Here is a 24359-nt window from a genome sequence, read left to right as displayed (position 1 = left end):
TGTCTGTGTCTGTGTGTCTGTGGAGGCAGGTGAGATTAATGCAGGATACAACCTACTCTGTTAAGCAACTGTTTCCAACACTCAGACAGAATTTTATCACCAATGGCAAACCAGGTCACACACACAGATGTAAAGATTTTACCCAGGGAAAGAGCATGTATTGCTCCTCCGACTTCGAATCCAGGTAAAATATTCTTAATAATTATCAGATTCATATTTGCATGTTGTCTTTTCTTTAAAAAATATCATTTCAAAAAGCTTTAAATAATTGTCATGACATTTTTGTCAGTGAAGGCAATGTATTTGAGGACAAAATTGCACACACATTGTGCCTGATCCTTAGAAGATCTCAATCCGCAAAGCTTTATTGAAATCAGTGTTGTCATGCTCATTTACCCTCTCTGAGCATCTGGCCCAGTGTTGCTAATAACAGACTAAAATATACTTTTAGCTAAATTATAAATTAGCAGAACTATAGTTTATTTTTTAAATGTCTTTGTCTGATCAGAGGGTTACTATGGCTTAAGTAAGCCATGATCTGAACAATTAGCTAGCCTGAGAGGCCAATTGTTGCATTTGACCAATGTGCTAATTCTGGCAAAATGGTGGCATATAATCCCTCCGAAATCACAAAAGACAGTTGAAAGTTCAGCCACTGCTGCTGCAAGGAAGGCACCAGATGGACCCATTTGTCCACAGTTCTTCTATATTTGGTTTTTAAATAATGACTTTCCTGTAACCAAACTATCAAATCTGTAAACACATCATACGCTTATCATAAAAGACAAAAGTTTAAGTGGATATTAGGGGAAAAGAGCTGACTTTGACAATATTTCTTTGTGAATAATATTCCCAGGACCTGAAAACAATTGATGAATTCATTCTTCAGTACATTTTGCAAAAATGATGGACTGCCACTAACCTATGTTACAATGATTTTAAAAGTAAATATGAAATACATAGTGTTCAGAGCAAGTTGGCTAGTTCATAATGTTTTCAGGGTACAATAGCTATTAATTAATTATATTCGCAACCAACGATGTAATCATTTTACAGTCTGTATTATTAGAATAAATAATATATTTACTATCTAGTTTGATTCTTGATTGTTGAGCTGAGATTTAATGTAACTGAATGGTAGAAACAATATTTTGATATATATTTACAAAAACTATTTCTCATCATTTAAATTTCATTTATTTATCTTCATTGCATTTACAATTAGAATAGTGATAATATATGGTACAGGGCTAGGTTATTATTATTAGTCTGACTGCCTATATATCGTAAGCCATAGAATTTCAACCAGTTACTCCTCTACGGGGCTGAATAACTCCTTGTCTACCAAAAGGCGTCCAGTTTTGATATGAAGAAAGAGATGGAGAATCTACCACTTCCATTAGTAGTTTGTTCTAGTGATTAATTGCCCTCACTGTTACAAAAAATTGGGCCTTATTTCTAATTTAACTTTTTCTGGCTTCAGCTTCCAGCCATTGGTTCTTGTTATGCCTTTCTTTTCTAAATTAAAGAGCCCTTTAATATTTTCTTCCTATAAAGGTTCTTATACATTGTAATCAAGTCACCTCTCAGTCTTCTTTGTGAGAAGAAGAACAGATAGAGCTCTTTAAGTTTCTAATTGTAAGGCATTTTCTCCAGCCCTTGAATCATTTTTGTGGCTCTTCTCTGCATCCTCTACAATTTTTCAATAGCCTTTTTGTAATGGGGACACCAGAACTAGATGCAGTATTCCAATGGTGATTTTCCCAATCCCGTACTCAGAGGTAAAGTCACCTCCTTATTCCTACTCAGTACTCCCCAGTTTATACATGCAAGGATAGTATTTGTCCTTTTCCCCACTGCATTGCACTGGGATCTCATATTGAGTTGCTTGTGTACTGACCCCTCAATCTTTTTCAGAATTGCTGTGTGGGTATGGCCTATATTCTTTGTTCCTAGATTTATGAACTTGCATTTGAGTGTACTAAAACACATTTTGTTTGCATGGGCCTATTTTACCAAGCAATCCAAATCACTCTGTATCACTGCTTCATCATTATTTACCATTCCCTCAATTTTACTTCTAAGTCATTGATAAAAATATTGAATAGAGTCAGGCCTAGTACCAATCTTGCAGAACACCTCCATTTGATGGTCATTCTCCATTTACAACTACTTTTAGAGATCTTTCTGTTAGCCAATTCTGAATCCATTTAATATATGCTAATATTTGAATCAGAATGTGTGCTACTAAGTTCAATTATTCCTACCCTAAAGTTTTAATATTTTGGCTGACAATTGGTACACAAAAAGAAAAGTAGTACTTGTGGCACCTTAGAGACTAACCAATTTATTTGAGCATAAGCTTTCGTGAGCTACAGCTCACTGGCTGTAGCTCACGAAAGCTTATGCTCAAATAAATTGGGTAGTCGCTAAGGTGCCACAAGTACTCCTTTTCTTTTTGCGAATACAGACTAACACGGCTGCTACTCTGAAACCTGTCATTTGGTACACAAGCTCTCAGTCAAGGTGGAAATTTTTCTGAAAGTTTCAAAAAAAAAAAAAAGAGGTGAGATTTTTAAGTGCAAAAAAGGTGGAAGAAAATGGAGATTTTCTGCAAACAAATTTTTTAAACACCTCTTGTGACTCAGTAGAAGATGGAGGAAACCTGAAATTTGGAAGGGACATAGTTGTTTGATGAAAATTGGTTTTGGTTTGCCCAAGTTATGTGGGGTTTAAAAAATGTATTCTGCATGCATGGTGTTTTTTGCTATATGATAATCCAAAGTGCGGGAGGGTTCTAGTGAGGTGCCCCGAAGTTCTGTTCTTGGCACAATGCTATTCAATATATTTGTCAATGATCTGGGAGAAAACATAAAATCATTCCTGGTAGAGGTTGCAAATGACACATATTTGTGGAGTGGTGAATAATAACTGTCCTCATCATTAAAAACTGATCTGGATCACTTGATAAGATGGATGCATTTGAACAATGTGGCCAATAGCCTAAAAGATATATAGGAGTTTTTAATTCCCATTGAAATCTGTGGGAATTAGGCACCTAAATACCTTTATCTGGGCTCATTTTTTTAGTACAGTCAAATACAAAGTCATACATCTAGGAACAAATAATGTAGTTCACCCTTCAGGATGAGGAACTGTATCCTGGAAAGCAGTGACTCTGAGAAAGACTTATACGGGTAATGGTAGATAACCAGCTGAACATGAGCACCCAGTGAGATGCTGTGGCTAAGAGGACCAATACTATTCAGGGGAATGTTGAGTAGAAGTTGGGAAGTAATATTATCTCTTTTTACAGCATTGGTAAGACCATTACTGGAATACAGTGTCCAGTTCTGGTGTCCACATTTTAAGAAGAATGTTGAAAAATTGGAAAGTGTTAAGAAAAGAATTACAAGAATAATCTGAGGTCTGGAAATCCTGCCTTACGGTGAAACACTTAGAAAGTTCAATCTACTTAGTTTATGCAAGAAAAGGCTAAGACATGACTTGATCATGGTATACAAGTACATGGGGAGAAGATTTCTGACAATAGGCGGTGCTTTATTGGAGCAGACAAAGGCATAACAAGATCCAATGGCTTAAAGTTTAAGCTGGTTAAATTGAAACCAGAAATAATGTGAAGATTTTAAACAGTGAGGGTGTTAACCATTGAAAAAATTTACCAAGAGCTGTGGTGGATTTTCCATCACTTGAAGTCTCTAGATCTCTGGATGTCTTTCTAAAAATATGCTAGCTCAACCACAAGATATGGGCTTTGATACAGGAATTAATATGTGAAATTATATGGCCAGTGTTATATAGAAGATGAGCCTAGATGATCATAATGCTACCTTCTGGTCTAAAAATCTATGAATCTACAAAACTAAGGATCTGCCAAAGTTGCATTGACACTCCGCATGTTTGTGTATATACGCTGAGTGGAAATTTCCATTTAATAGAAAAAAATATCTCTGTACTCCATTGGATTTGCAGATACATGTATAACAAAGTTGAGTAAAATTTCACTTTTAATATGTGGCATATGATCTGTGAAGATCTGTATCTAGTGAGATAGGGCTCTTTTATATGTCACATACGGGTATGTTTGCAGCAGGTAGAATTCAGGTTGCAGGAGTAACCTGGACTTTGCCATTTGCTGATTTCTGAGGACTTTGCATTCTAACTTCAATGTTCATTTATGTAGATACCTTTAAATACAGGCAATGAACTTATCTGGGAAAAATTCTGTTTCCATGATACAGAGTCACTTTTTTCATACAGCCAGATAAGTTGTGTTTAATATTTAAAAAAAATAATGTGTATTTATTTGGGGATGGAGGGAATTTTTTTTATATTGACAGGTTTTCTAAGTCAATATGGTTAAATGAGTTTTCCTATTTATACAGCAACTGAATTTTAAAATTTACAAGCCTTCATTATTTCTTTACCATAAAACAATATTCAGATTTTAAATAAAATATATATTTGAACAATGTCTTCCTGCAAACACTATCAGAGTTATCTCTCTGTACAATAATTATATCTGTATAATTCTTCTGGGACCAATAGCATTTGAAAAACTTTTTTTAAGAAAAAATATTTAATTACCGTTATATATAATAAATATAAATGTGCATATTTTCTACATTTTATTGGACTAATCAATTAAGAAAGAATAAAACAAACAGCAAAATGTCTGTACACCCACTGAGTCACAACACAGGGGACCTAAAAGCATAGATGTGCCTCATTTATTAACCATTTCCCCAATATTTTTCTTGTGATATTTACCTTTGTAAAAAGTTTGAATAGTTCAGACTGAACACTCTACAGATCAAGTGTGCTCGGATGTTTTTTCTAACAGCTAGACTGTTTATCTGACGGTCATGCATCATTACCTTTCCTTCTCATGCAGCATTACCAGTTCTGCTGACCAAATTCTGCCCTCAGCAACACTTGTGCACTCACATTACAGTCAATGGTATTCACATGTGTAATTAATTGGAATTAGTTAACTATTCTCTTGATGTTACACAGAAAGGAATAAACAGCAGGAACCTGCCTCTGAGTTGTGTTGGCTCTGCAAAAAAACAAGAGGAATTTATCTTGTCATCAACCAGCATTTTTTATTCAGAAGTGGAATCACACTTTAAATTCACAGTATTCTTATAAAAAACATGAACTACCCATGACAGCAGCAAAACAAGCCTCATCTTATATCTCACCCTTTCCTGAGTGGGGCAAAGATGCAAATATTATCCTCTGTAAAACTAGGGAGATGTTTTACCAAGGTAACATCTTGTGTCCCAGCAAAAATGGTGAAATAAGGATTAATAACTGAGGTACACGCAGGCTTTAAAGTTGAGTTATTTTGGCTACCATTTTAATCTCTTGCTTAAGTTTCAGCAGCTAATATCTCAGGCGACTCTACAGTTAGGGTCTGATGCTACATAACATTTTATATTTACAGTTTCAAGTTGTAAGTGTACATATTTACTGGTTCTTTTCAAGATAGTTGCCACCAAATCCAGGTCTGAATTGGAATGTAGGGAGAGGGCGGGGAGCTGGGACAAGGCGCAAAGCAAAAAGGTACCAAGATCACCCCATGATAAAATTTGATATCTCTTGGTCTACATGGATTGGAAGCAAATGCTTTACATATACTATCTGAAAACTGGATTAAAGAAGTAACAAATTTAAACCCATTATTTATGATATCATGGGCTAATCACATGTTTGTTGGTATTGAATTTTCCTGGACAGGACCTAATATTAGAGCTAGTTGAAAACGTGTATTTTGTTTCCACAAAAGATTTCAAAGAAAAAAAACCCTTTTTTGTCAAAATGTTTTGCAGTTTTGGCGGGGGGGGGGACCGGTTTCCTGGCAAAAAAAGAAAAATATTTAGTTTTGTGTGGTTCATTTTTTTTTTTGACAAAAACTGAAATGTCAGAAACTCATTTCTCACTGAAAAATGTTTTGACAATCAATGTTTGACCACCTCTACCTAATCTATCCGGTCCCTAACATTGGATCAGTATAATATTCAGTGTCTAATATCCACTAGTGACATAGCCCTGCACACAGGTTGGTGCATAACAACCAGGAGTAGCCCGGGGAGCTATGATGTCTCACAGACACTTCTCTGAGGCACAATTCCCTCTCTGCTTCTCACTTGTTCCAAGGGGGTGGTAATTTTACGCTGGCATATATCAGCACAATTTGTGACTCCCCCTGAGTTGACTCAGCTATGTCAGCCAGTTTGTTGTGGGCAGAGTCAAGGATCCACCCATTCTCCCCCTCTCCCCCTCCCCCCCCCACCACACACACTACTTATCCACCTGTTCCAAGATTCAGGTAGTTCATGCAGCAGTGTAAGGCAGATTCTTACTCCCCCCATTGCTCCTCTGCATAGACATGTAGTCTCAGGTATAATCTAGCCCATTGTTTCTAGCAGTAATGAAGCTGAGCCAGCACCGTGCGGAACATATGCACTTTGCAGATAGACTGATTCTTGTAATGGTGTCTCTGTGTAATGGTTCTCACATTCATCATTGTCAGCATTTCCTTGCTCCTTACAGAGATCACATATGCTGAACTGCGTGTGCATCGTAAATCTGAAAGGACCAGCAGATCAGAGACTTCCCCTTCTGGTATTGTGGGTATTTGTTGGGGTGGCATGTTTAGTTATTAGAGATGTATTCTTTATTATGTTAGAAAACTGTGAAAACAATACTGCTGAGAATCTCTAAATTATAAATCATGTATAGAAATTATTTCAACATTTTAAATGGTGACTTTTCTATTCACTGGCTTATTGAGCCCTACAACAGCTCTGTGGTGAACGCAGTTCCAAAAGTAGTTTAAACTGGCATTTTCTGATTTTCTGAAATTCTTTTGTGCTCTGTTTCTGAAATTTGGGAGGAGGGAAGTGCCTTAAAATAAAACTGATTTTTAATGAGAACATTCACAAATTAATCAACATAATGTATTGGACTGGGGTTTGGTTTACTGCCGTTCAGACTCTAGGCATCTAAGCACCTTGTTTATTATGAAACCTTATCTAAGTCACAACTCATTTGCTCCATTGCAGCAACACTCCCAGTGTGTGATTGGCCACACTTACCCTGGTGAGACCATCTTATATGCAGAGTTTCACCTACTATTTGTATTGTAAGCCATCTTTACCCCACCTCCTTGTCCTGAACAGCACTGAGTGCAGGTCAGATGGCCCACAGAATACTTTAAACTGAACTCAGAGTGAACATTATGAGAATATTACATTGTGACACTGTATGGGGGCAGGGTTAGAGACCTGGTGGTTATCTGAGTGTGACTCTGTGGCTTATTGTGGGAATGCAACCTCAACCCTGAATTTCCTGGGTTTCTAATCTTTGGGTTTGTGTTATAACTAGAACACTCTTGTAAGGTGGACAAACTGTGACAGGGTGTATTCAGTCATTGTGGCTCCCTGCTGAGTCCGCCACAGTCCTACTACCCCTGACCCCCAAGAAGTAGCAAGCTGGGAGAAGAACAGCAGTGAAGGTGACTCCTACAAGCTTTCCTAGACAGGACTCTCTGGCGCAGCCATTTTGGAAACCACAGAGACCTGGTCCTCCAAGGGCAAAAGGGGCTAGCAATAGCCAATCAGGGGCCATGCTGGCCCAAATAAAAAGGGCTGCCTGGGTTTAGCAGTTTAGCTCCTGGCTGGGAGTGGAGGAGGGAAGAAGTGGGTTTGTACCTGGCTGGAATAACCAGCAATCAGACAGCATTCATGCTGGGCTGAATTTCCATAGCTGGGATCACCGAGGGAGAAGGACCTGGGGATGCTGGACCTGAGACAGGACTGGAGATAAAGGGGCCAGGTGGAAAGAGGCCCAGGGAAACAGTAGTGAAGGACTGAGGGAAGTGATATGTGGCTGCTGGTTGTAGGATCCCTGGGCTGGAAACCAGAGCAGTGGGTGGCCTGGGTTCCTCCACCAGCCACAGGTAAAGTAGTGTAAGACCCAAGAAGGGGGCAGGGCTTAGTTACAAACCTGAACAATTTAAAGGGCCCAGAACCAGGTTGAAGATCCTAGTGAGGGCAGATAGCCTGTTTGTTTACTAGAATCTTTAATACCCCACAAGGGGTTCATTTCAATTTTGTGACTTGGCCAGAGGGCCAAACCACTGAAAACCCACCAAAGTTGTCCTGCAGCCTGCAGGGAGCACCAGGGGTGAGAAAAGGCCTGTGGTACCACACCAAGCTGCTCAGAGGTGCTCAAGAGGTGAGTGCCCCTTTAGAATCATAGAATATCAGGGATGGAAGGGACCTCAGGAGGTCATCTAATCCAACCCCCTGCTCAAAGCAGGACCAATCCCCCACTAAATCATCCCAGCCAGGGCTTTGTCAAGCCTGACCTTAAAAACCTCTAAGGAAGGAGATTCCACCACCTCTCTAGGTAACCTATTCCAGTGCTTCACCACCCTCCTAGTAGAAAAAGTTTTTCCTAATATCCAACCTAAACCTCCCTCACTGCAACTTGAGACCATTACTCCTTGTTCTGTCATCTGCTCCCACTGAGAACAGTCTAGAGCCATCCTCTTTGGAACCCCCTTTCAGGTAGTTGAAAGCAGCTATCAAATCCCCTCTCATTCTTCTCTTCTGTAGTCTAAATAATCCCAGTTCCCTCAGCCTCTCCTCATAAATCATGTCCTCCAGACCCCTAATCATTTTTGTTGCCCTCCGCTGGACTCTTTCCAATTTTTCCACATCCTTCTTGTAGCGTGAGGCCCAAAACTGGACACAGTTCTCCAGATGAGGCCTCACCAATGCTGAATAGAGGGGAATGATCACAACCCTCAATCTGCTGGCAATGCTCCTACTTATACAGCCCAAAATGCTGCTAGCCTTCTTGGCGACAAGGACACACTGTTGACTCATATCCAGCTTCTTTTCCTTTTCTGCAGAACTGCTGCCTAGCCATTCGGTCCCTAGTCTGTAGCAGTGGATGGGATTCTTCCATCCTACGTGCAGGACTCTCAATGCTCTGATATGAACCTTCAACCTCAGCTTCACTTTAACAAAGACTTTGATGTGGGACCACTATCCTTTCTATACAGTCATATGAACCAGTTTTCAGTCCAAATGACAGTGACCCCACAGCACATCCTTCTGAAGAATCAAGGGTCAGACATTAAGGGAGGAAAACTGCACAGTAACTCTTCATGGAGATTTTCCTGAGGTGTCCCATTGGTGGGATGGCAAGTTTACCTTCTCTTGGGGAAAAAGAAGAGAATTCATTCCCCCAGAGCCCACTACTCGATGCATATCTCAGGATCTCTCTCTGAGGCATAGGTTCAGGGTGTTCTGGTCCTTGTCCCCTCCTGTACACCATTCCCTAGTTCTCTGGATGAGTGGTTCTATCGGAGCGTCATTACTAGGACTTGCCTCAAAGAGCAGCGATTCACTCCAGAGGGGGCAACAGGAAGTGTGGTTCAACCTGGGGCTGTGTTACCTTTTTTCAGGTAATCTGTGTGGCACTGGTGTGTGAACAGTGTATCCCCCAGCCCTGCATCCAACTTGCCAAAGATCACAGTGGAACCCCAGTGCCACAGAAACAACTGATCCCTTCCCCTTCCCGCTACATGGAAGAAAGCTATGTGTGGATGGTCCTCATCATATAGGCTGAACTAATTTTCATGTAGTATTTTATAATCTGTGACATTTACAGCATTCCCTTCCTCTGCCAATACTATTATCCTGTCATAGGAAGCAATTGAGTTCCTTGGGGTCCCAGTCATCCTGGGAAACATTCACTCCAAGTTCCTTCTCCCAGAGTCTGATTCTCTCCTATCCTGCCCTTTGTGTCTCCATTTAAATTTGTGCAAAGTGGGTGTAAAATGCTAACAAATAAAGATGTTTCCTTTCACTTAGAAGTATTTTTAGACTGTCAATTTCTATCTAAGCACTTGGTTAGAAACTGTCCAATATCTGAAGCCAATGTGGCAACGCTTGTGCATGCTAGCAATGTGAGGGCTTAAATTGCAGTTTCCTCCAAAGCAACTCTTTTGTTTTTCTTTTTTGCAGGTCCTGACTCCCAGTGTTCAAGCTGGTTCTATGTTGCTCTAGTCCTGGGGTTTATCGCACTGGTTTTCATGGCTGGTTTTCTAATCACTATTTGTGAGTGCCACTTTCCAGATGACAACTTTTGCTTTATTCATGCAGCTCTGTGCATGTTTAAACCTCACCAAAAGGATATTACATGTAAAAAATAACTGACATTAATGCAACATTATGGGTGACAAGTTAAACACATAAATCAGAAAATTAAAATATTAATGTTTCCACAGGGACATTTACTATTATTTCACACGCAGGATATTTATGAAGGTGAATAGTTAACAAAGCATCAAGTACTCAGAGATACTGTATATGCGCTCTGTGGGGGACTTCAGTGACCTATGAGACAGTTAACCTTTGAATTTCTCTATTCATAAGATTAAATTGCCAACCTTGACTTTGTGACAACTGGACCATAAGGTAGTTTTCTTTGTTTAATTTCCTTGGGCAGATCATTAGCTGGTGTAGACTCATAGACTTTAAGCCCAGAAGGGACCATCATGATCATCTAATCTGACGTCTTGCACATTGCAAGCCACAGAACCTCACCTACCCACTCCTGTAATAGACCCCTAACCTCTGTCTGAGTTACTGTAGTCGTCAAATCATGACTTAAAGATTTCAGGTTACAGAGAATCCACCATTTACACTAGTTTAAACCTGCAAGTGACCCCATGCTGCAGAAGAAGGCGAAAAAACCCCGGCGTCACTGCCAGTCTGACCCAGAGGGAAATACCTTCCAGACCCCAAATATGTGGCCAGTTAGACCCTGAGCGTGTGAGCAACACTCACCAGCCAGACACCTGGGAAAGAATTCATTGTAGTAACTCAGATGTAGTAACCTCCCCATCTAGTGTCCCATCACCCACCATTGGAGATGTTTGCTGCTAGCAGTCACAGGTCAGCTACATGCCATTGTATGCAGTCCCATCATACCATCCCCTCCATACATTTATCAAGTCCAGTCTTGAAGACAGTTAGGTTCTTTGCCCCCACTGCTCCCCTTGGAAGGCTGTTCCAGAACTTTACTCCTCTGATGGTTAGAAACCTTCATCTAATTTCACGTCTAAACTTGTTGATGGCCAGTTTATATCTATTTGTTCTTGTTTCCACATTGGCGCTGAACTCTCCTCTCCGTCCCTGGTATTTATCCCTCCAATGTATTTATAGAGAGCAGTCATATCTCCCCTCAGCCTTCACGTGGTTAGGCTAAACAAGCCAAGCTCTTTTGAGTCTCCTCTCATAAGGTAGGTTTTCCATTCCTCGGATCATCCTAGTAGCCATTCTCTGCACCTGAATAGCTCCAGCAAAGTATCGTTGTTCAACAAAGCACTTAAGCACATGCTTAACTTTAGACACATGCTTAAATCCCATTGACCTCCATGAAACATTAGTGTGTGATTGAAGTTAAGCACATGCTTAAGTGCTTTGGTGAATCAGCAGTTCTATGAATGTGAAGCTTAAAAGGTATGTCTCTTTCTGCTTTGGGGTATAGTGTGGAATGAGGTTAAAAACAAAACCCCTTCTATCTCTTGACACTAGTCTTCAATATTGTGAATTCTCTGATAGCATTACTATTATATTCTTTGGCCTAAGAGCTCCTTTTAGCTTAACTGTGCATCCCCACTAACTAGGCCTTTAAAGGTGACAGACAAAAGGGGGGGAAAGAGTTGTCCTGCTTTTTACGTCTTTTTGAGGTTTAAATAAGCATGATGGGTTGACCCTCTGGTCTAAGTGGTCCCACTCTCCAATTACATCTGGTTCAAACATGTTGGAAGTTTACAGGTGGGTTTGAGCCATAACCTGGAGTCTAAGTGTGATCTTCTTCTAACAGCAGGTAGCATCAGGGTCACTTTCAAGTAATTACAGGCCTCACTGCATGGACACTAATTGGGGCTGGTGGGACTGTGGAGACCCTGTGCACATAATTCATTGGTCGGATATGAATACAGAAAATCCCTAAGCATTCATCATATTCTTAGGTGGTGCCATTGGCAGATATGGTTGAATAATTTTTCAAGTTACATATTATTTTTTGTATGTTTGTAAACTATTTAAATAACTATAAGCCCTGAAAGGGTTTGTAGTGGGTTTTTTTTTTACTGCTTGTTTGTTACCTTAGAAATATCAGGATTATCAATTTTGACTTCCCTGTTATTGCTGGAGGATTTCTGTGCTGACTCCGCTACATAGGAAGGTAGCGTCTCATCCTTTAAATTAAATATTGGGATGTTGGATCTTTTTGTTAACGAGATTTACTCTCATATGCTTCGGTTAAATGGGGGCTAATAAAAGAAAAAAACAGAATTCTAGACAGTCTGAATCAAATTGATATCTCTTTTCAATTAATCAGATATATAACTGTAGTACGTGTAATGCCATAACCGTACCTATTCTCCACCAAAGTAGGCAAGACCTGAATTTCTTATGGAGAAAACAAGCAGGGAAAACAAATCAAATTTAAACAAAAAACAACAAAGAGAAAAAAGATACCAGGCCTTCTTGATATCTCATAACCCAACAAAAAAGACACAAATCTATTTTTAATCCCTTTGCAAGCTGCCTTCCTCACTGACTGTGCTCTCTATAATACAACTGTGTTTTCTGACCCTCAGTTACCAAGACTGCATATTATTACTGCTCCTATTAACCATGTTGTCTTCCTTTGCATTCAAGTCTGGAGGAGAAATGGTCAGAGTCCGTCCATGCTCAGGACAACCTGCACTGAAAACACTACATCTTCAGGGGAATCTCCATGCACAGGGAGATGCTCGATGACAATCAGTGGATTAATAGACTATCTGTGTGAAGATAGAGAGGGTGAGGAGTTACAGGCCCTCTCTAACTGTGCAGTGTGTTCCCTTCTGCTGTTTAACAGCCCTCTTCTATAACAACCTGAAAATGTTATAGGTCAAAATGTGGCTTCTTTACTGTCCCCATTGAAATCAATGGAACGATTCACAGAAGAAGGTACTACTCAGGATGAATAAGAGTATCAGAATCTGGCCCTGAAGATGTATTTGAACCAATATTTACAATTCCTAGTTAGTAATTAAAATTATTGATACATACCCTGTGCTTGGAATAGAACGGGAATGTCCAGGGCTGCTTTTAAAAATGACATTAGATACCTTAGAGCAGTGATTCTCAACCTGTGGTCCATGGACTCCTGGGGGTCCGCAGACTATGTCTAAGGAGTCTGTGAAAGACTTAGACTGAAAACTGACTGAACAGAATTCAGCTATATCTGCAAAGGGGTTTCCAAAGGGGTCCCCACCTCCATTTGAAATTTCCAAAGGGGTCTCAAATGAAAACCACTGCCTTACAGCTTCCAGGTGTTTTCAAGAACCGCCCGAGGCCAAGGATGTTTTGCAAAGAGAGGGAAGGTCTTTGGCAGCCTGGGACCTTTACCAAATGACACCTGTAGCCTTATTGCCCTGAATCTCTAATTTGGTGATAAATATTACTTGTTTTTAAATATTTTTATAATGGAAATATTTTGCTTAAAACCTGTAGCAGGAAGCCAAGCAGGAGTGAGCTGTAGCTCATGAAAGCTTATGCTCACATAAATTTGTTAGTCTCTAAGGTGCCACAAGTACTCCTTTTCTTTTTGTGAATACAGACTAACACGGCTGCTACTCTGAAACCTAGGGAAGGTTGTAAACAGAAGCTCCTACGGTGAGGGAGAAAGAGAACGAGTGTAGTTTTAGGGATAATACTATTTCCCTTATTCTAATAAAGTTACTTGTTCATTGTGGCCCTCTGTAGACTTGGATCTAAAGTACGCTGGGTACCATGTTCAGGCTAACACTTGTAACCGACGCACTCTGGAGGTCTAGGCTAGATAAGGCCGGGTGCTCTTAACACGTGTTGAACCGGTCAAGTTAAAGTCTTTGCCTAGACAAGGGATGTGTTAGAAGGAAGTACATTTTCTGTGTCTCTCTAACCCAGGGAGGGTGTGACATTTGGAGTGCAATTATTCAGACCAGTGAGAGGTTGTCACTTCTTGCCATGTAACCCTGGGTGTCTTTAATGCTCTGCTGCTGTGGCTCACAGCCCAGACACCAACAGCCAGCAAACACACATGCAGCTCCCTGAGCGTGTGTGCACTGTGCAGCCCTGGTTCAGCGCTCTGACCCCAGCAGCCTGACACAACCCAACAGCCACACCCGGGTCTTCACCAGATTCGTTACAACTCACCCAGATCCTGTGGAAAACATGTTTTTAATGTCATTTCCCCACCAGAGTTAGGAAAACTAATTTTTTTTCTTGTAACACTCTTCAGTAGTAGTGGCATAAGAAGCCTGTTCTACTCTCAGGATAGATTATCCAAATTCTCCCTCGCCTTTATTTAACTGGAAACTGATCGTATTTGCATAAGTGGCAATTTTACTTTTCTAGTCTTCTTTTTTTCAATGAGGAGACTTCTTCTCTGCTACGTCACTTGCTCTCAGCTCGTTGTTGTTCCCCATCCTCTCCTCATCACATTAGATTGTAGGATTTTCAGGGCAGGGACCATGTTTCAACTCAGAGGGGCCCTTCCTCAAGCTGTTAGGAGCTACTAAGATACAAAGAAAAAGAAGAATCCTCGTCTTTTACTTACACACACACACACACACACACACACTATTCAGGTCACTGATTTATCGCCATTTCAGGTTAAGGGAAAACAACCGAACAAGCAAGAACAGTCACAGGCTGCATCTCAACAACTGAGAACAAAATGGCAGCTGCTGCCTTCAGGCTCCTAGAGAGGCAAACGTGCAGCACACGGAAACAAAAGCACCAGTTTCACAGTTCGAGGCCGGAGCATGCACGGTGTCATGTTGCTTGAAGCAGTGGTTCCCTAAATGAGCATTTAACCCATTCAACGATAATTAGAAGAATGTAAGACACGTCGGTAAAATGCAGGGCAACTGACAGCTGTGACATTTCACCAAGAATATTTAATTTTCCAAAATGCACTGTTAGCAGCTGGGAGGCTATTTGCTTCCCCACAATATGTGATGGGAGTAATTAAACCATTTGTGATGCTGGGTAATGATCTTCTTTCCTCCCCCTCCCCAGGAAGAACCGAGTGTCTGCTCTGCCCCCCAGGGTGGATGCTGCACAGGGGGAGCTGTTACTATTTCTCAGAGCAGTCGGGGACCTGGGATGCCAGTATGCGAAATTGTTCAGGCAGGAAATCCCAGCTGCTTGTTGTTGAAGATGAGGCTGAGATGGTAAGTCTGGGAACATCCCACATAGTACCTAGCAATCAGCAAACCCTCCATGTCATTCAGACACTTGACTGAAAAGCACAAATATACCCTAGGTTTTATCAGAACCTCTGACCAGGCAGGCTGTCCCTGAGAAACTCTCTGTGAATGGGTCTTTATTTCCCCACAAACAAGAGCCCCACTTGGGAAGACACCAAGAGGGAGCAGGGCCTAGCCTTTCTTCCCTCTGGCTGTGATCAGTCCTCTGATCCATTACTGAAAACTGCTCTACCAACTCAGTGGGCTTCCCTGGGTCTCCGTGAGGCTGATGGGCAGATGCTTCAGATGCAAATGTAGAAAGCAGAATAAGTTCTGATCTGGGAGGAGATTGGGGGTATGATCAAGGGCTTTCTGCAGTCTGCTAGGGCAGGAAAGGCTTTGCTTTGCGATTGAGTGGGACTTTCATGCTGTCAAGGGCCTGCCCAATCTCCCTTTCGAAATGTAGAGGGTAGATTCTCTCTGCAAGGTATAAAAGGCCTGATTTTCATGTCTGGCAGTTCACTCATGGTCTGGCTGTTTTCAGTGACTCTTATGTTCTCCCAAGTGCAAGACTTTTGGGAAAAGCAGCTATAAGGATTCCCATGTGTCCTAAGGCTGGTCCAACCAAACTAGTTACCGGTGTGGCCGAGTCCTTGTCTTTCACATGTATCCCGCTCTCGGTTCAAAATGAGCATGTGATTGCATCAGGAATGAGGCAGAGCTGAAATGGCCCATCAGTGTGTAATGTATTTCTGTTTAATCCACAGGAATTTATAGCAACCAGAACAGAAACGAAATATTTCTGGATTGGATTAAACTTTCAAGAGGAAGAGGGAAGATGGATGTGGCTTGGTGACTCCCAGTTAGAAGGGCACAGGCTGAGCTCGTGGGTGGATTTTTCTTTGTATAAATGTTAAGTTACATTAATATAAATGCAGATACAGCTCTGACCCCATAGCTCCCCGCTAAGTAATTCCCAAAGCACAGAGCTAGTACTGTGATCAAAGGCACATAGAATCATAGAATAACAGAGTTGGAAGGGACCTCTGGAGGCCATCTAGTCCAACCCCCTGCCCACAGCAGGACCAATCCCAACTAAATCATCCCAGCCAGGGCTTTGTCAAGCCTGACCTTAAAAACTTCTAAGGAAGGGGATTCCACCACCTCCCTAGGTAACGCATTCCAGTGTTTCACCACCCTCCTAGTGAAAAAGTTTTTCCTAATATCCAACCTAAACCTCCCCCACTGCAACTTGAGACCATTACTCCTTGACCTGTCATCTGCTATCACTGAGAATAGTCTAGATCCATCCTCTTTGGATCCACCTTTCAGGTAGTTGAAAGCAGCTATCAAATCCCCCCTCATTCTTCTCTTCCGTAGACTAAACAATCCCAGTTCCCTCAGCCTCTCCTCATAAGTCATGTGTTCCAGACCCCTAATCATTTTTGTTGCCCTTCGCTAGACTCTCTCCAATTTTTCCACATCCTTCTTGTAGTGAGGGGCCCAAAACTGGACACAGTACTCCAGATGAGGCCTCACCAATGTCAAATAGAGGGGAACGATCACATCCCTCGATCTGCTGGCAATGCCCCTACGTATACACCCCAAAATGCCATTGGCCTTCTTGGCAACAAGGGCACACTGTCGACTCATATCCAGCTTCTCGTCCACTGTCACCCCTAGGTCCTTCTCTGCAGAACTGCTGCCTAGCCATTCGGTCCCTAGTCTGTAGCGGTGCATTGGATTCTTCCGTCCTAAGTGCAGGACTCTGCACTTGTCCTTGTTGAACCTCATCAGATTTCTTTTGGCCCAGTCCTCCAATTTGTCTAGGTCCCTCTGTATCCTATCCCTACCCTCCAGCGTATCTACCACTCCTTCCAGTTTAGTGTCATCTGCAAACTTGCTGAGAGTGCAATCCACACCATCCTCCAGATCATTAATGAAGATATTGAACAAAACCGGCCCCAGGACTGACCCTTGGGGCACTCCGCTAGATACCGGCTGCCAACTAGACATGGAGCCATTGATCACTACCCGTTGAGCCCGACAATCTAGCCAACTTTCTACCCACCTTGTAGTGCATCCATCCAGCCCATACTTCTTTAACTTGCTGACAAGAATACTGTGGGAGACCGTGTCAAAAGCTTCGCTAAAGTCGAGGAATAACACGTCCACTGCTTTCCCTTCATCCACAGAACCAGTTATCTCATCATAGAAGGCAATTAGATTAGTCAGGCATGACTTTCCCTTGGTGAATCCATGCTGACTGTTCCTGATCACTTTCCTCTCGTCTAAGTGCTTTAGAATTGCTTCAGAACATATTTAGCTCCATCTTAGATTGCAAAGTCTCCAGCATGACCTGTTCCACAGAGACTAAGTTTTCCTTACATATAGTCACAGTCTTTAAAAAGCAGTGGTGTGGGTGATGCTGCATGAAGGCCTCATCCTCAAGTTCAAATCACTACAGACCATTGCTGCTTAGGCCCTATCTACATAATCATTTGGGGGCTATTTTGTAGATGTTTTGCTAGGCTATTTTGTAGATGTTTTGTTTTGCTAGGCTATTTTGTAGATGTTTTGTTTTGCTATAGCAGCCCCATGAAAAACCTCTTGGGCTTGTCTGTACTAAAGTTATGGCCACATTGTAACTTAAGTTAATTGATTGCCAATTAACTCAATTCAAGTTACACAACTATACATGTTAGTGTAGACACTGTACAGACATTTGTTCCTTCTGGTCTTGGGTCACCCTACGCTGAACTCTAGGAACAAGTGTTTATGGAGTGTCTACATCATGATACATGATAGCTGCTTTCAACTACCTGAAAGGGGGTTCCAAAGAGGATGGCTCTAGACTGTTCTCAATGGTAGCAGATGACAGAACGAGGAGTAATGGTCTCAAGTTGCAATGGGGGAGGTTTAGATTGGATATTAGGAAAAACTTTTTCACTAAGAGGGTGGTGAAACACTGGAATGCGTTACCTAGGGAAGTGGTAGAATCTCCTTCCTTAGAGGTTTTTAAGGTCAGGCTTGACAAAGCCCTGGCTGGGATGATTTAACTGGGAATTGGTCCTGCTTCGAGCAGGGGGTTGGACTAGATGACCTTCTGGGGTCCCTTCCAACCCTGATATTCTATGATTCTATGTACCATCAAGCTAATTAATTGTTGATTAGAAATTATAGGAACAAAAGTACAGGACCAAACACGTCAGTCTAGACACATCTCTAGTGTAACCATGTGGCACCAGAGTAAAAAGAAACGTGATTTGTATCTGTGGAGTTTACCTTGGGGCTTCCACATGGGGAGAAATTTTCATCCCTGTGACATCAACAGGAATGCAAAACTCCCATTGACTTCAGTGGAACCAGGATTTCACGCCTAAGGTTTGTACTAGTGCAGCTAAATTGGTGGAGTTACAACTGCACAAAGCAGCGTCCTCCCTAGACAGGACCTTACTTGGCATCAAAGTGAAGTTGATGATCTCTTTATTCTCTTCTTTGGCAATCAGGTGGCTTTGGACAGGGTGAGGATAGCCAAGCTGGAGGAATAAGGTGCACTGACACATATCGAAGTGCAGTGGGCACTGCAGGGGCACAGTTATTCAAATGGTTTAAAAATGTACAAAAATAATATGTAACTTGAAAGAATTTTCAACCACATCTGCCCGTGACACTAACCTAAGAAGGCACTGAGTGCCTAGGGATTTTCTGTGTTCATATTTGACCAGTGTATCACGTGGCCAGGGTCACCACAGTCCCACCAGCCGCAATTAGTGTCCATCAAATGAGGCCTGTAAGTACTTGAAAGTGACCCTGATGCCGCCTGCTGTTAGTAGAAGATCGCACTTGAACTCCAGGTTATGGCTCAAACCCACCTGCAAACTCCCAACATGTATGAATCAGATGTTATTGGAGAGTGGGACCACTTGGGTTGACCGTCTGGTCTGTCATGCAGACTCGACATTTGGATTCATGTAGCTGAAAACTCCTCCTCTCCTCCTCACTATTAAGACTCACCATTTCTCCTTTGTGGAAGGGTTTTCCTCCTCTTGCTGATAATGCTCATGGACATGAGGACCCCTGAATTCCTCCTACCCGTGTCTGCTCTCCATGAATCCCTGTGCAAATCCCATCTGTCCGATCAAATGGATTGTAATGAGCCTGCATATGCCAGTCTCACCGCATAAGAAAAACACACACACACACACACAAGAAAAAAGCCCTGGTTCCCTCCTCCCAATCTCTGTTCCTTTCTTTTTATTCAGTACCAAGTTCTGAGCTAACCTCTCAGTGAGCAGCTTTTGTTTTCTCTTTAGGGTGGTGGAAAATGGAACTGGAGATGGCAAGAACTGTTCTGTTTTCAAAAAGAAGAAGTTATACGCTGAGAGCTGCCCGAGTTTAAACAGATGGATCTGCAAGAAAAATGCATTCACGCTGGCTCCCTGGAACACCCCAGAACATTAGACACCGTCCCTTGTAGAATGATGCATTTTCTTGTACTTTGATATTTTAATGTAAATAATCATAAGAGCATTGCACAAAAACCATAGCATTTGGCAATCCTGTGTCGATTGACCACTGGCTGCATTAGGGATAGGTTTGTATTGTAACCCCCTGTAGCTCCTGGAGGCCAAGGCTAGAGGATGTTTAGCTAAACAGATTATAATAATTGATGCACGATAAATCAGCTAATAGCACATTTGATCCAGGGCTGGGCCTTTACCCTTCAGCTCGAGCAACCTCATCCCATTTTATTTACCTGTTCAGATTCCGAATGCTTTTCGTTTTAGGTCAATCCGTTTCTCTTAAGATTTAGTGCCAAATGACATCTACATAAACATGGAAATGCCTGTGACTATCTGCTCTGTATTAAGAAATGACTCATAAACACCTCTTTTCTTGCTTACTTTCAACTTTTGTATTATTAAGATTTTCAAGTAGAAACTCTTATGCAATGGAAGGTTCTTTCCTGCTCCTTGGTGCAGCTGCATTAGCAGGAACCATTTTGGTTCCTCTGACCAGCCGTGCCCAAAGATGACTTGTGTGTACATTGTGAGTAAATGTCAATATTAATTAACTGGACAGGAAAAATACTCTTTTAACACCTGGGGAACTAAGGCACTTTGGCCCAGATCATAGAATCATAGAAGTGAACGACTGTCCCTCTACTCCTGTCCCCTGTACTCAAGGCAGGACTAAGGAATAACTAGACGGGGGGTTGGCAAATGGGAGCTCCGAGAAGCGAACCGCAGCCACTGGGAGCTGTGAGAGGCTGTGCCTGCAGACGGTCAACGTAAACAAAATGTCTTGTGGCCTGCCAGCGAATTACCCTGATGGGCCACGTGCCGAAGGTTGCCAACCCCTGAACTAGACCACTCCTGACAGGTGTTTGTTTAACCTGTTCTTGAAAACCTCCAGTAATAGAGATTCCATAACCTCTTTAGGTAAACTATTCCCGTGCTTAGCTACCCTGACAGGAAGTTAGTTTTTCCTCATGTCCATCCTAAATCGCACTTGCTGTAATTTAAGCCCATTGCTTCTTGTCCTATCCTCAGAGGTTAAAGAGAACAATTTTTCACTCTCCTCCTTATAACATCCTTTTACATACTTGAAAACTATTATCATTTCCCTGCTCAGTCTTCTCTTCTCCAGATTAAACAAACCCATTTTTGTCAGTGTTCCCTCACAGGTCATGTCCTCCAAACCTTTAATCATTTTTGTTGCTCTTTTCTGGACTTTCTCCAATTTTGTCCATATCTTTCCTGAAGTGTGGCACCCAGAACTGGACACAGTGCTCCAGCTTACACCTAATCAGTACAGAGTAAAGCGGATCCACACAGGAAATTAGGCTCTTAACATCCCTTGATTTCAGTGGAAGTTAGGAGTCTAAGTAGATTTGTGGAGCTGGGTGATTAAATGACTCTCCCAAGGTCACACAAGAAATCTATGGCAGAGGTGGGAATTGGATTTAAAACTCGTGACAGACAATCTTGTGTTCTAATTTTCTTCCTTGAATTCTGTAAAAGCTTACCCAACATGCACCTTGTTTTTAGACAGAGGAGGTTGTTTTCACCAGATGCCCAGTTATTGTTCTATTTAATTCCCAAGATACTATAGATGTCTTCGTTATTTCTGAAAAAGGCCTCGTTTAATTAAATGATTACTGTGTAAGATTCTTTGTTGCATTAGATACTTGCTTTGTGTCTGACCTTAATGCAACAAGGTTACAGCCTGCCTCTGGGAGAGGAGTGTAGTTAAAAGCTTAGAGACAGGATAACCACCGCTAGAACAATCAGTCTGAAAGATTTGACCTGATCTGCCACATCAGAGCCTGGGGTGAAATCCTGGCCCCAGTGATGTCAATGGCAAAATGCCCACTAACTTTAAGGAGGTCAGGATTTCACCTTAGGGTTCTATTTCTAACTGAGCCTGCAATGAGCTTGAATAACCTCTCTCTCTATTTATTTTAAAATGTAGTCTGTGTGCAGCATCTTAGACTGGATTGTTCCCATGGCGTTGGTCAATAACAAGCATGGTGAAAGATGAACACAAAGAGCAATTAGCAGAGGTGATACAAACTCATAGCAAACACTATCAATGTCTAACTGACATTGTTGAAAGTGGCCCATGAGGAGCAATCAGTGGAGCCAACCATCGATCCCTGAGCATTTCAGATTCCTTGCAAAGGGGTTTTACAAAAGGTGAGACAACCCAATGAAAAACAACAGAAAGGAATGATTTTCAACTCTCCTTATTCTCCCTGTATCAATTTGCTGTTCTCCAAGCCAGCATGAAATGTTCAAAAGGTGCTTAAAATTTGCCATTCTTAAGATTTGTATGAAATAAAGATTTAAAATTCCTGTTAAAAAGAAACCTCTGCAACAGCTTTAACTGTGCTGTTCAGACCAGCTCCAGCATGGCACAACACTGTGTTCTTCTCATTGAAGTATCTCAACACCTTGAGGAACAATCCTCAGATCTCCACCAGCGCCCCCCCTCTCCCCCCCAATATCTTATCCTCTCTTTCACAGCTGGAACTCAATGTGCTTTCTCTTCTGCACAGGTGAAGAGGCAGGAAGGAGTCAGTTCTAAGCAAATGTCCTCCCAGTGCTGGAGACCTGGGGCCTCATTCCCCACCTCATGACTCCAGATTTACACCACTGTGAGGCCATAGGTTTTAATGGAGTTACACCAATGTAAAACTGGAATAACACAGTGGTGCATGAGGCTCCTGATCTCTTCAGAACTATCCTACCAACTGGGCACACAAGGAAGTGAACCCAGCTAATTGCTCCTATAACTGCCATAGGAGCCACAGGAGCGAGAATTGATGGAGTTGATGCTCCTTTCAGCAACCGTAAACAGTGAAGTATAAATGAACATTTAACATTTACCAGTGTAAATCAAGAGTCACTCCACTGCCTCCATGGAGTTAATGAGAGGAGCACCAGGACCAGTGGGTGCATTCTTCCAAAGGTGCAGAGCAGCCTTCATTCTCCTGCCCCTTTAAGAAACAGTGGTGTCAGACCAGAGAACATTCTAAGTGTGTTTCTCCTTCAGTGCTTTCTGGTGTACCATATCACTGCAAAGCACCAGGACAGGCCTGCTGCTCAGATTATATAACCTGGAGGAGGGGTGGGAGAATGTATGCCTCCATGTAGGTTCACACACAGTCTGACACTTCCAACACATGTACCCGTGTTGGTCTGTGTAACTCAAAAGGCTACTTTCTTTCACCAGCAGAAGTTGGTCCAGTGAAAGATATTACTTCTCCCACCTTGTCTACTTTTGACACAGTCCGGCAAATACAAGGTATTTCGGGGGCCGGGGCCAACCACATTGCTAGTTTCATGATGGTAGCACCTAGGGGTCAAAACATAGAGCCAAACACGAGACAGACCCTGTCCAGAAGAATGTACAGTTCAAATAGAACAGACAAAAGGTGAGAGAAAGGAAATACTTTTCTCCCCTGTTTGGAGATGGGGAAGTGAGGCAGAGAGAGGGGAAGGAAGCCACTAAGCCATTTCCACTGGCATTTTCAATATATTTGACGGTCACTGGAACTAAAATTTAGCTTGTTTAGTTCTACATTACACAGTGTTCTGCTGAAGTAAAAGCATATTTTGCTGTGTCTATAAATGCCTCTTCCTGCCTCTCCATAGATTCCTCGATTTTAAGGCAACTGGAGCCCACTGTGACCATCTAGCCTGAGCCCTGCACAACACAGGCCATAGGATTTCACATATTCGTTTCGGCATGAAGCCCATAAGTTCTATCTGAGCAAGAGCACCTCTTTTACAAAGATCCCTTTGAAGCCAAGGGCTGTGGCACAAGCTCCATCCTCTGTCAGTACTCTAGGTCCTTTTTATGGGTGTAGGACCTTTGCCTCCAGCAAGAGAACAGCTTCTGTTCAGTTTCACAACAACTTTAGTGCAGTTTTCCCCTAGGCTACAATTCAAACTAATAATTCTTCACCAGATCAGCTCCAACAATGAAAGCCACGGTGGAAGCTGCCGTTTAAGAATGTTGCAGGCATTTTACCACCATGTGGTAGGGTTAGATAATATCCAGGGAAACAGCGGGACCCTCTGTGTATTACAGATCCTACCACTACTATTACCACTGGAGCTGCACTGGTGGAAAATTATGGCTCCAGTGTAGACAGAGCCTTAGGCCCAGATCCATAAAGCTACATAGGCACCTCAGCTCCAAACTGAGGTTCCTAAATTCCATTTTTAGGCTCCACTGCAATCCACAAAACTGCCATTCGGCTCCTGCTTAACCCTGAAGATGCTTAAACTCACTCAGTGCCTAAGCTTTAGCTGCAAAAGGTCCCTAAGCACCAATGTTTCTGCTTCTGGGCATATGCACTGCTGCCTCCCTCTAGGCACCCAGACACCCATCTCCTGCCTAAGCCCAGAGCAACCTGCAAACCAGGGGAAGATAAACACTCCTTCTCCTCCTAAATCAATATGCAGGCACTGCTCCAGTAGCCATGCTCATAGGCTGCCTAACTTCACAC

The 24359-nt window shown here is 42.1% G+C and overlaps 1 protein-coding gene across 2 annotated transcripts; it reads left to right on the top strand.

Annotated features, from left to right (window-relative positions):
• On the top strand, positions 1 to 20144 carry LOC141984786 (killer cell lectin-like receptor subfamily B member 1B allele C). 2 transcript variants are annotated; one of them, XM_074948165.1, is made up of 7 exons: positions 1 to 184; positions 6580 to 6651; positions 10068 to 10160; positions 12777 to 12920; positions 15168 to 15322; positions 16105 to 16223; positions 19654 to 20144. In XM_074948165.1, the coding sequence occupies exons 1-7, from the start codon at positions 103 to 105 to the stop codon at positions 19799 to 19801; spliced, it is 813 nt and encodes a 270-aa protein (XP_074804266.1). In that variant the 5' UTR covers positions 1 to 102; the 3' UTR covers positions 19802 to 20144. The 2 variants fall into 2 exon arrangements, with proteins under 2 accessions (XP_074804266.1, XP_074804274.1); XM_074948173.1 differs by lacking the exon at positions 10068 to 10160.
• Positions 20145 to 24359: the final 4215 nt, after the last annotated feature.

Source organism: Natator depressus, chromosome 1 (assembly GCF_965152275.1).
Source record: "Natator depressus isolate rNatDep1 chromosome 1, rNatDep2.hap1, whole genome shotgun sequence".
Classification (NCBI taxonomy): domain Eukaryota; kingdom Metazoa; phylum Chordata; order Testudines; family Cheloniidae; genus Natator; species Natator depressus.
The sequence above is the reverse complement of the archived record's forward strand: the minus strand, read 5'-3'. Positions and strand labels throughout refer to the sequence as shown.

Excerpts from the sequence above, each read along its gene's own strand:
- LOC141984786 (XM_074948165.1), top strand. The coding sequence starts at position 103 with ATGGCAAACCAGGTCACACACACAGATGTAAAGATTTTACCCAGGGAA. Across the intron at positions 12,921-15,167 it reads TCTGTGTGAAGATAGAGAGG|GAAGAACCGAGTGTCTGCTC; the intron begins GTGAGGAGTTAC and ends CCCCCTCCCCAG. Across the intron at positions 16,224-19,653 it reads GAAGGGCACAGGCTGAGCTC|GGTGGTGGAAAATGGAACTG; the intron begins GTGGGTGGATTT and ends TTTTCTCTTTAG.